This window comes from Paramormyrops kingsleyae, chromosome 3 (genome assembly GCF_048594095.1).
Source record: "Paramormyrops kingsleyae isolate MSU_618 chromosome 3, PKINGS_0.4, whole genome shotgun sequence".
Taxonomy (NCBI): Eukaryota; Metazoa; Chordata; class Actinopteri; order Osteoglossiformes; family Mormyridae; genus Paramormyrops; species Paramormyrops kingsleyae.
Genome location: NC_132799.1, coordinates 8,730,359 through 8,743,566, shown reverse-complemented (window position 1 = coordinate 8,743,566; position 13,208 = coordinate 8,730,359). Strand labels below are relative to the sequence as shown.

The 13,208-nt window shown below is 40.0% G+C and overlaps 1 protein-coding gene across 1 annotated transcript; it reads left to right on the top strand.

Moving 5' to 3' along the window:
• Window positions 1-10,634: 10,634 nt before the first annotated feature.
• LOC111859742 (transcription factor LBX1-like) lies at window positions 10,635-11,993 on the top strand. The gene is made up of 2 exons (XM_023842716.1): window positions 10,635-10,961; window positions 11,451-11,993. The coding sequence occupies exons 1-2, from the start codon at window positions 10,637-10,639 to the stop codon at window positions 11,927-11,929; spliced, it is 804 nt and encodes a 267-aa protein (XP_023698484.1). The 5' UTR covers window positions 10,635-10,636; the 3' UTR covers window positions 11,930-11,993.
• Window positions 11,994-13,208: the final 1,215 nt, after the last annotated feature.

The following is a 13,208-nucleotide window of genomic DNA, read 5'->3' as shown; positions in this document are numbered from 1 at the left end:
TCTTATACAAATTTGTGCAGTCTTGTCATTCTGAAACGGGCCTCTAGGGGGTGCTGTTGAATCCAGTGGCAGCATCACATTCCATTCTCTAGTACTTTTATAATTTATTGTTTCTGTGAGGACTCTGTGTCCATTAAAAAGTAGTATTTTATTCGGAATTAGTAGAATGATAATTAGCAAAGTTAACTATCTCCCCCTAGGATACAAGAAGAATCTACAGTCCCTCCTAAACGAGATTTTTACATTGAAGTCTATTTTTTTTTGTGTTTTGGTGCAAAGATGACGCCTAAAATTGAGTCTTGGTGCTGTGCTCTCATATCTAAATCACATTTTTGTCATTGAACTGAGCCATTCTGGAAATTCTGTCATTACTTTGACCCAGTCCCATAGTGTAACTCTTAAGATCCTTACTCTACATCTATGTCTCATCCTCAGACCTCTGTACCGTAACCTACACTCATTTTCAACCAATAACCTCATCAGTAGTTGCATAAAACAGTTGTGTTCACACACATGAGCATACAGAAGTGGGAAAATAAAGGATTGTCGGTTTGGCTCCCAATGAAACACACCCCATCTGAGCAACCCTGCACTCTATTCATCATCTATTCTACAATAATGGGTTCATTAACACTAGATTAGGTTTAAAACCAAGACATTTCATGTGGGAACACAGATACAATTACTAGGTTGGCGTATGAAGGCTAACCCATTGCGGTTTATGTGCCCATAAAAATCTGGGGCTTAACTTGACCTAAATAAATCACAGCTCTGCTCACTTCTTCAACCTGAACGCAGTGGCTACAGGGATAAAGCGAGGGGTTGAGTTTTATGAACAGCTAATGACAGGGCCAAGCTGCTCCATTTTCCCCAGAGCCAGACAATGGCTTTGGCCAGTAATATCACCATGATGGATGAAGGCCACAGTGTCACCAAATTCTCTTTTCAATATACTGAGAGAGAGATATGATCATGAATATGATTTAAAGCAAACAAGCTGACTGAGAAGGTGAATCTTCTGCTGTCACTCTTTCTGCATCTCAGAGGTAAATAAGGGTATAGCCAATAAAAACTGACGTGATAACAAGTCTAGCCAATAGGGACAGATGTAGTGATAAATGTATCCAATGAGGACACATACTGTGATGGCAGTGGTTAGTGTTAGTAAAAAAATACCAAATACACTTTATAGTACAAGATACAAATTTTTTAAAATTAGCAGAGTTTGACGATGAGTAAAGGATTCGACAGGCATGTCATCTAACACAGATACAGCTATCCACGCATGTTAGAGTACAGTCTGCCCAAACACATGATGCTTGCATGTTCAAGATGTTGAAATACATCATTTAAAAGCAATGAGCTGATTTTGTAAATACAGAAGTCGGCAACTTAAGCAGGTTTCAGCATACCTTAGTGAATTATCATCTTGATTTGTTATATAATATAAACAATTATGAAATCATCACAGTAAGTTCATCTCACACTTTTAGCTAACTCAGTTTGCAGGAGGGGTAAAGGTCACGATTTCTGCCTGCACTTCCTGCGATTGAAAGGGCACAACGTTGCTCAACTTGTTGAGATACAAAGCAAATCAACAAACAAACAAAAAAAACAGTAAAAAAAAAATCAGTCCATCTTTCGAATGCTGATTAGTATATCACATATTCAGATGCAAGTTGTAGCACAGTGACAACAAAGTCAATGTGCAGTAATGTAGAAGTCAGTAACAGAGCTGGCACAAAGGTAGTACAGTTGCTTAACTCTTGGCCAAATCATGGTTGGCCAATCCAGTTGCTGATGAAAGAGTCCCACGTAGATCTGTCTCAGGGGCCCGTCAGGGACGGACTTCAGGCGAAGCGCCGGACCACCGGCTCCTGAGCCAGAGCTTTTCTTTGGGAGGTGTTTCAAAAATCCACGGGAGGGGTTACTGTGGGTTAATCCTCCCGTACTCTGCTGACAGAGGAGAAGGGGACAGGTGGGTAGAACGCTAGCGGCACACTGCCGGTGCCGTGGTGGTCCAGACGGGCCTGGTTCTGCTGGTGTTTGTCCACGGAGGCACTGTGAGTCGGGTCAGGTCAGTTGAGCGTCTCCGGCAAGCGTGGAGATTATGGGATGGAACGGACCTGGGTCTGCAGCTGACACAACATAGGGGTTAGGCAGGAGAGTGAGACAGATGCCTCCCCAGGCCTGATCTGTCTAATGGTTGGGCTACAGTGCTGGCCAGTGTGATGGGATTGTGTTAGTCTATGTCCGCCTCTGCTCTCGATTAGGCGAACACCCTAAACGGAACTGAAGGATCTATTTCCTTCAGCTTTTTTTCCCAGATACGTTTCCTCTTAGATTATCCACATCTTAAATGCTGCAAAACGGCGCTCTGTAGTGTCTATATTTCCTCATATGACCATAACTCACACACTAACAGAACTGATTCAACAGCAAATTCGAGTACCCTTCCCATGATGAATGTTTTGCCCTAAAGATCTCTTGGATCTCTTTAAGTAATTGTGTGTGTGCATCTTATACCCATTCTTCAGCACTGGGATGAAATTTGAAGGAGAACAAAGTTATAAATTACATCTTAAAAATGGGCATCTGACAGGCAGGAAGTGAAAGATGGTGCCGAAATGGTTTAAACTTCAGACCCACCAACCGGTGTGTGAAGATCTAAGCATGAATGACTGTTTACTGTGACAGAAGCTGGTATATGGGATTATACATTGCAGACAGACTGTATATGATGGCAACCTAATTTAGAAGCAGATACGACACATTATGAAGGATTTCTAACAGCAGAATACAAAATTGATTAGGTCTAATATATAAGTATCTACAGCTCATAGCTTGCAAATACAATGCACTGACAAATTCCTTCCTACATTCATTCATTCATTCATTCATTCGTTCGTTCATTCATTCGTTCATTCACTTTCCATATCCACTTGTCCCATGCAGCGTGGCAGGCAGACAAATTCATACAGAAAAATTTAACTCGTCCTCCATTGAATGTTGATTTAACTCAGATAACATAGAACCAGACATCTTTATAAGACTGAGCAAAAACTTTCTACCAATAGAGGAAACAGCTATGACAGCATGGATGACAAGGAGCAACACCCAAGGCCAGTGAACAAGGTCACAGTATTTGACCTTCTGGTCATCCATCTCAAAGACATCTCAATGAATTGTTTTCACACCGTTCAAATTCTGTCAAACATATTGTCGTGTTATTTATCGTTGGGAGTCAAAAAAGCGCATATGAGACGGAAAGCAGACTACACGTTTATTCGACTCTATTCAAGTTACTTCATATTAAATTACTGCCATGAGAATTTCAGAGGCATAACGTTTCTATAGAAAACATTCTGCATAGACATGAACACCACAGAGCTTCATTTGGACAAACACTTGTCAAAAATCTATCAAGACTGGCAACAATAAATCTGCATGATCCCTCCTAAGCCAATCAGCTGTGGGTTGCGGGAGAGGCCGGTCATGGCTCTTAGGGCCATATTTGCATGCAGGCACTGGCGGCTGGGCACTGCTACATAGGCTGCTGGAGCCAACCTCCAGGGATTGGGTTACAGCAGACAGGGAGGTCAGAGGGCATGGCTCCAGACTTCGCCTGGTGTGAAAGAAACTCGGGGGCTTATGAAAGAGCGCAGAGAATGTTCAAAGGCTTTCCTACGTGTTTGAAGGAGCACAGTGCCGAAGTCTGACATTTACATCTTTTGGATTTATGTATTGGCGGAATCAAAACAAATTGTCCATTTTATATGTAAACTGGGCCATTAATAGTTCTGGGCATTGTTGGGTAAGTTGAAATATACTCTGGATGGACTGTAGAGGTTTTCCAATTCAGAGCATGTGTCCTACAACCACCCCTATTCTCAATTTCACTTTAGTTCTATTTCTATATAGTATCCATCCCAACCTGGTTGACCCTGAGCTTTCAACATTAAATATAGCCACAATAAATTATCTAGCTTCAAGTCAAGTCGCATAAATGGTTTGCTCCTTTTAAATTTTATTGGTCTCTGCCTGCATATAAGTCATGAGCTTTGTTGAGTCTATGCCATCATTGGTACAAATTCCACATCCCCAACAAATTCCACATCCCCAACAAATTCCACATCCCACTTCATATCTCGGTTGCTGATGCCAGCATCCATTGTTGTACACCTTCGTCATCTTCCTCAGCCTCCTCATCACCATTTGTCTCAGCCTCATCTGCACGGCATAACAGGATTCTCAACCATCCCGCTCCAATCAGACGGCAGTCTGCTCTGGTTCAGAAGCTTTTTTCAAACTGCGAACAGCTTCATCACTTAGAGCACGGGTGTCAAACTCCAGTCCTGGGGGGCCGGAGCCCTGCACATTTTTGGGTTTCCCTTCATTTCACACGCCTGATTCAGGTCCTTGTGCTAATTACCACACAGCTCTTGAGCTGAATCATTTGTGGTGGAACAGGGAAAGAGCTAAGCTACACAGGGCTCTGGCCCTCCAGGACTGGAGTTCGACACCCCTGACTTAGAGAGACTCTTAGATTGTACTTCACAGAAGCATTGAAGTGCTTCAGTAGTCTGAAGGCCTGCCTACACAATGGAGTGCGAGGACTGCTACTTTGGAGACCAGAGATTTACGTAAGAGCAAAATGTGATTTGGCAGCCTGCTTTCTGCATTCCACTGTGGTCACAAATGCCATCGGCTGAAGCTTGGTCTGTGGAAGCTGATGAAATACAGTCTTAACTTAATAGTTAATGTCTTCATAAACTAGTGGAAGTGGATGGGGTAGTTTTGGTGTCAGTTGATACCGTTATTGTCCCCTGGTCAGTATTTCCTCCAATGTATTTTTCCACTGAAGTGTTTGTTTCTTCCTTCTGATTTCCGAACTTTGCAACAAAAAACTACTGTGGCCTCTGCCTCCTCTTCTGCCTCCTCTTCTGCCTCCTCTTCCTCTTCCTGCTTGTGCACCTCCAAACCCCTCAGAATCCTATAAGTACAATCCTACCGCCATTAATATTCTGAAATATTCAAAACCCTCATAAATCCGGACCCTAATATCCCGACTACTATGATGATTTGTTTACTATGTCTCATCTGCTCGACAGAATCATGTGTAATGTGGGGACCTAGAAAATCTGGGATCCAAATGCAAAGGAAGTTAAAATCAGAATCCAGAGAAGTGAGATGGAGTCGGAAGCATGTGCTGGGGTTAAAAACCGTAGAGGTGCAGAGAAAAGCAAACCCATGTGTAGACAGGGGAAAGCAGAGATACACACGCATGCAGGGAATGGGATTGGGCATCATGCTTATCAGACAGGGGATCTGCAATCACTTGTATACGGAAGAACATGGATGGGGATACAAGTACTCAGGAAAGAACAGGGAGACAATGGTATACTTGGTAATCGAAAGTATCCCAAACAATAGATTGTGGGGACCAGATTATATAGATACTGTATGCAGGACCAGTATGGAAATGCACTGCAGCTGTTCGAATAATGTAGAGTTAAATCGGTAACAAGAGTGCAGTTGATATGGTGGAGGTGTTGGATTGGTGTCGTGCCTTATACCATGGTAGACTGATGCTTCATATGATAGTGTTCAAGCCTCTCCAGGTATCTATTTCATAATCTGAACCGCTTTCAGCAAAGCTTTTTAGAAGGTGAAACATCTGATCTGAAACATCTGAATATAATTTGTTAGAGAAGTAAGAAACGGGGTAGCAAACAGTTTGCAGCAAAGGCACTGTCATAATGCCTGTAAACAAACCCCCCCTCCCTCACAGCATGGAACTGAACAGGGAATGAGACCCTCAGTATCACATATGAAACAAAAACTATTCAGGAACCTCTTTAAGACAAGTCATACTCTCTTTTAGCCTGTTCCCAATACATTTTGTTAAAAATCATATAACTCACATTTTTACTGGCATCTAAATTTTTATATACCCTAAATTAAACACTTTCTCATCATGAATTATTAAAACAACAATTCAGTGTCTTTCAAACACAACCATTCACTTTTTATGTGTATAAATTTTAGAACCCATCAATAAAGGGTTAGTTTCATAGGGTAAGTGATTAAGATTTTGACATTTTTGTGATGTGCTATAAATATAAATGTTAAATTCTCTCTAAAATGTGATTTCATGTTAAAAAATAATGGCCTGGATTAGCAGTTTGCCAATAAATGTTTATTGTAGTCCAGACACATGCACTATATCTGAAATCACCGTGTCAAAAAAAGTTTTTTTTTTGACTGTAGCTCTGATACCTTCATCAAAGGGCACAAACCCACCATCCAAAGACAACATGTCACTGATTAATCTATTTAGCGGCTTTCGGTGTGTTTACAAGGGCATAACACATAACACACATGCACGCCAGCAGCCATGCGAATCCGCGTATATAAAGATGAATGATAGACACCTCCGTCCGTGTTAAACGAGCTTGGATGCCGGTCGGTCTCTGACGGCCACATGTGTGCCTTCTCATGTTCACGGGCAGGTCTGGGGACATTGCATCCTCCAGAATTACTCATACATCGCATTGAGGATTATGCTATAGTTGTGCACGGGCTAATCGATACCTCTCGTTGCTCTTGGCAGCCCCGCTGTCCAGTTCCCGCTCTTGTTCCTGAGTCAGTGTGTAAAATGACAAGCATTGGGTTCCTCGGGGAGCGGTAACGTGATGCAAGATCAAATCCAATGGAAAGAGTCTCTTGACTTCAAGGGGACCCATTTCTGGGCCGCTGCCACATTCTGAAGGCCTGTGAAAACCGCCCCCCCCCTCACCATCATAAATGGCATGACGGCCCTGTGCCAGAAATCCAGAGGCAGGGGGTCCAAAGCTAAAAACAGATTCAAGTCAACAACAATGATGACGTCATGGTGAACTAAGCCTACCATAGCTTTTTAAGTCTGCCAAAGTATGGTCTGTGGATTGCTAAGGTTCCAGGTAGATGGAGACTGAAAGTGATGCTTTTTCTTCACAAAGGCAGTTGTTTCCCATGTTTAAACAAGTACCTTCAAACTTTGAGGAAGTTGACAAAAACTCTCAGCACGGTGACTAAAATCTTCTTGAAAGCTCTCGAACGACGATTTCATGGTCAGACACCACAAGACAATCATTTTCTGTAAATGCGGAACAAAGTATGTCTTCACTACGCACATCCCAACAAAGCATGAACGTATGTGACTTCAAATTTCCTGGATAACCAGGGCCCTCAAACTTTTCTGGAAACCGTTTTGAAATGACTGAGGATCACATTTGTTCTTGAAGTGATGACCAGATGAAGACCGTGCACAAAAACTGAATTTCAATAAATTTAAATTAAAAAAAAATCCGCGAAATTCTGAACAATTCCTTCATTATATATGTCACATAACCGTTTCGATCTGTTTTGCATCTGCTCTGCTTACCGGGAAAATGCCAGGAAACGTCAGTGTATCTTGCAATAAGATCAAATAAAATGTAATTATAGCCTAGAGTCTTTCGTAACGGTAAACATAGCCTACAAAATACAGCATCAATCAAAAGTGGGAGAGGAACCGAAATTCATAATTGTAACTGTATAGAACAAGCATCTTCTGGTCTCCATTTGCCTGCTTTTCCTTGTATTGCCGATGCTGTGCGTCAACGGAGCGTTTTAAACGAAATCCGAAAGAAGTAGGAACGGACTCTAAAGTTAGCCATGCAGAAACTATTACGCTGATGACCATGTGAACAGTCTATCCATTATAACCAAATGTTTGAATTGCGTATTCCATCATTAAAACTCTAACATAAAATTTCCTCTCAACATTATGGACAGCCTGATAGGCCTATTATTTTACTTGTATTAGTAAAACTAAAAATACTAATAGAAAGCAATTAATTAAAAAGCGTAAAAATATTTCAATAATATAATAAATGACTCAACATATGCAATAAATCTGTACAGAGTACAGAAAACAACATATTATTGATAAATATATCAGTATTGATTCTTTTTGTGATACCAGTATTCTTTAGATTGTCAGGCATTTTTGATATCGTGAAGACGACAGAGGCAAGAAACACTTTCACTAATGAAGTCAAAAAAGCAAACGACTACAAAAAGATTTTCTGATTTTGAATATGGGTCTGTAGTTTGTCGTTCATGTTGTTCGTAAACAGACTAATAAAAATAGGCCTATATGTCTCGTTTTGTCGAGGTAAATAATAATAATAAAAATAATAATAATAATAATAACAATAATAATAACAATAATAATAACAATAATAATAACAATAATAATAATAATAATAATAATGATGATACGTTACTCCCATTCGATATTTATAGTATGCCTAAACATTTACTAAATGTAAAAAATTAAATTTCTTATTCCTGATTCTTAAAATCTTAGACGAACAACTCAATTTAAAGCTAAATACATATAGTCGTTCTCTTCGTTGTGTATTTAATTACAGCATAAAGAGCAATCATTTTTGTCTAGGTGAAGGTTGATGCCGCGTGTGTTCATAATCGTGACGTTTTATTAAACATGGAAAAATATTAGAACCGCACGTGTTTAGGTGCAACAATGAAGCGTCAGTTAGGACCTGATCGCCTGGTTCGCGTCTCATCCCGTTACTGCTTAACATGTTGAATCAAACTGCGTTTCAGATTAGTGTAATATTTCGCGTTTTGTCAGATTTTTAATCACAGACATTACTTTAAGGAATATCCCCACTGTTCTGAGCTATGGGATTTTACTGCTTGTTAATTAATAGGACTGCACCTGAATATACAGAACCGCTTGAATTGTATGCTATATACTATGTATATAGAAAGTTTTAATTAATGCTGGAGTAGTGTGTACACAATAAATATTTTAATTCACATTTGCAGAAACGGGGCTCTCACTAAAAATGAAACAATTGACTTTTAAGTTTTAAATGCAATATTACGATACAATCAGTTTGCACCAGTGTTCAATCGCACCTCTATCCATGCGCAAATGTTTTCTCGATTACCCAAAACTTTAAATCCATAATTTCTTGACCTTTCGTATATGCATACAACGTGACTGAGCTATGTCGCAGTCTATATTGACGTCTTATTTTTATATTTATTAACAAGAAAGTCCTTGCTGTCCTTGGCCTTTCAACCCCTAGAAATAGAACTTAACTTCTGTCAGTTCGCCGCAGCGTGACGTTTATTCTCTGAATTTTCATCTTAATTACTTAATTACTGTAAATATATATTTTTCGCTTCAATCCGGTAGTATATTAAAATTACACAATTTGGCTTTTTACGTGCCATACAAAATATTTATACTTTACACTTCAGTGGCCGTATTATAGAGGGATGAGTGATAGATTTAACTACCAATTACACATAGATTAATTCAGGCCGGTGGGTTTGAATGAAACCGAAAACGCGCATGTCCATCCGTGTACTGTATGTTAGACCGGCGCTGAGATTATATTACAGCACCTTAGAGTCTCGTGCTCCTTAAATATCGAGCCTACTAGTCTAGTAGTTCAGGTTAATATCTAGCCTATAGTAAAATGCTCCTTTCAACCCGTTTGTAAGGTGTGATACTGACACCTCATAAATCATGAAATCCCTGCAACTTCTATGACTTTCCATAATCATTAACATTTCGATGTAGTTGGACGCAATCAACTACGAGATCCTGATCCTTGCCATTCTTCCCTTACGCTATGGTTTGAAATAGCTGAGTTTGAAATTTATTAGACTGTATTCGAAAATGTAATCTGTCTGTAATCTGAAATATTGTAACGGTCCAGCGATATTGTAGTCTATTGTCAAAATAACAACAGTAATAATCTTAGATAAATGTAACGTTTAAAGTTTAATAGCAATTGAATTCAGTGGCTATAGCTGAATATTTTCAGAGATAATACTAAAGACGAGTCAGACCGTGGTTAGAGTGCATCTGCAGGGTTCGTAAATGACATTGCAGCTACAGCGATGAAAGGTGGCATTTTGCGGTTGAATTAGTAACACAGACAAATCTAGAGTGAATCTAATCCGGCAACTCGTCAGTTTCGTTCCCACTGTTTCCATTCTAGCCTGTCATCAGACTTCTGATTACCCAAACCCACTTGGCTATACGCCGCCTCGCAACAATGGCTGAGCATCTGATCTCAAGCTTAACAAAAAATAATCTTGGAGCGACTGGACTTAATAACTTATGAGGCGTAACATACAAATGAGGAACCAAAAAAATCTGTTCGTATAATTAATATTATGAAAACCACATTTTCACTCTAACAAGGGGACACAGCGTTGGGCTTCGCTTGGGCTCCTCCTACTGGTCCTGCCTTTTCATTAACGGTGCTTACTGCTGCCGCGTGCTCGCATTGGACTACAGCGCGGGAGATGGTCCATGCGTGCACCTTCCGATCGATAGTGACTCTTAAAGCGTCACTGTTTCCTCTAAAGTATTTCAGTCCCCCGGATTGCTATACGCTGTGGGTGAGCAGTACCCTGGAAATCGTGGACTGCGAAGGTGAAACCTTTGCGTGAACCTTTTGACTGGTAGTTGTAATGTCACAGATATTTCGATCTAAAACTTCATCCGACAGTTTGACATTATAAAACATAAAAGACAGGAGAGGGGGGAAGAGAGTAAACGATGACATCCAATGAAGATCATAAAAGTTCTTCGGCTGAAGATGGAAGCAGGAGTCCGTCGGATCTGCCTCCGCCGCCAGTGAATTCTATCAAACCCCTCACTCCGTTCAGCATAGAGGACATTCTCAGCAAACCCTCGGTGAAGCGTGATAGCGCAATTTGTGGGACATCGCACCTGATTTCCGCTACCAAGCAATTAATTCACCCGGTGACCCCCCTGCCTAAAAGGGTCATTTTCTCTCAGACATCGCCTTTGTGCGCCTTGGAAGAATTGGCCAGTAAAACCTTCAAGGGATTGGAAGTGAGTGTTCTTCAGGCGGCGGAGGGTATGTCCTGCTTTTCCTAGTACCATACGCCACACAATACAGCAAAAAAATAACTATCCATACATAACCCAACTTGCAATATTAAAATATTTACTATTTTTAAAAAATATATTTTCAATGAAATGTATTTTTAACAAGTGGTTTGCAAACAACAGGTCAAAATATACACGCAAATCAAACATATAAATTATTGTCGATTGTTTCCAGTAGGCCTTGATCGCTTGGGCGTTACATGAAAAGATATTTTACATTTTATAAATGCAACACTCGTTTCATTAAATAATATATACAGGTTGTGTAAAAAGGTAAAGGATATAATAGTCTATGTTGCATGGATTGTTTGTGTGACACATACTTAATAAAAATGGGAAATTGCAATGTGAAGTAATAGGACGCCCGACCTGTGTGCACATGAATCATGATTAGAAAATATTTGTAAGTTTGTTTGCGTACAGCCGTGACTTATTCCAGTTTCATATACCTACCCAGGAAGGGACGGGATGACGCTGTTTGGACAGCGTAACACCCCTAAAAAGCGAAGGAAGTCCAGGACAGCGTTCACCAATCACCAGATTTATGAACTGGAGAAGAGGTTTCTGTATCAGAAATATCTTTCCCCCGCAGACCGCGATCAAATCGCTCAGCACCTCGGGCTGTCGAATGCTCAAGTCATCACATGGTTTCAGAACCGCCGAGCCAAACTCAAGAGGGATTTGGAGGAAATGAAGGCGGACGTGGAATCAGCAAAATCACTTGGTGCAGTACCGCTTGAGAAAATAGCCAAACTAGCAGACCTCGAGCAAAGTGTCAGGCGAACGTTTAGAAATTCAAACACAGGGTCTCCAGCGCTACTGAGGCGTGAAAACGAAATTTCAGCCGATCGTGAGACGTCCCTATACTCTCCTACCAACCACTCGAGCAAAGGGTGTTCCGGAGAGGAAGACGTGGAGATTGATGTCGATGATTGACTGCTTAATTAATCCATTATACTTATAATATCGCCGCAGTCATTTTTGGAAGACTGGTATTAATGACATTATGGCACCAAAATTTTTTAAGTCTCAAGAGATTTTTCTAACAAAAATATTAAACGTGAGCATGGTTGGCGTAATGGTATTTATATGCATCCACGGAAATTCTGTCACCTACTAATATTTTTTCATTTTTACTTTAAATAGACTTTACGTTTAAAATAAAAGCAATAACCAAAGATCATATATAGGCCTGTATGATGGTATTCAGTTAAGCGCGCTTTGGTATGTGTTCTACATGTGATACGTCATTTGGAATTTCTTGTTTTTCGTGAATTTGTTGAGGTTTGACTTCATTTTCGAATACTTTATTCCATTGTGCATTTACTAAAATTTAGTATTAAAAGTGTTATAGAACATATTATGCTACTGTATGTAGCATATTCTGTATTACTGTAATGTAATTTTTGTATTCACCAGAAGATTCTAAAGACATATAGATCAAAATGCATTATTTTTACTGCCCTTTTAAATGTCATCATTCTTTATTATTAATCTCCTTTGATTGAGCTGAATTTAATTTCCATAGTCCATTTATGTTCATTTTCCCTGTAAGTGCCTTTCCAAATGACTATACTATTCAAAGCAGAGCAAAATGTATTGTTAAGCATAAATAAAACTAAATTTCTCATAAATATTTTTGCATTTTATATAAAGCTTGCGGTATCCTGCCACTAACTGTTGGCGTTACTTTGTTTCACTCCAATGTTTCATTTATAATGATGTTCATTTTCGTTATACGTAAAAATACTACCGCACAAATGATATCTTTAAACGGAGACTATCCATTATTATTACAAAATTAACATTCGAAGATTCAATACGAAAGAGCGACAACGCGCACCCTGTCATGATGAACTTGCAACGCGCGGTTTCTCGCTATGAATTAAACTGTTGGAGAAACACGTCTTCAAAAGGCAAAGCAGAAAAACAGAAAGGATGTAAAAACGCAGGCAGACTTTGTCTGAGTCTGTAGCTTCCTTTTTTGTTGAAGGGGTGAGGCTGTAATTTTTTATAGCAAAGCGTGAAAACTGGTAACAAATGAGCAGCGTCCCCCGGCGGGGCCTTCACAATAGGGCACACGCGGGCTCCTGCGGCTCTGAGCCCTAAAAGCGAAGCAAGGTTACTGACAAAAAAGCAGGCTAACGTTTGGGCACCATATGGTTCCCGATTCTCCTCACAATTCTTAGACAATTTGATGAATTGAGTTAACCCT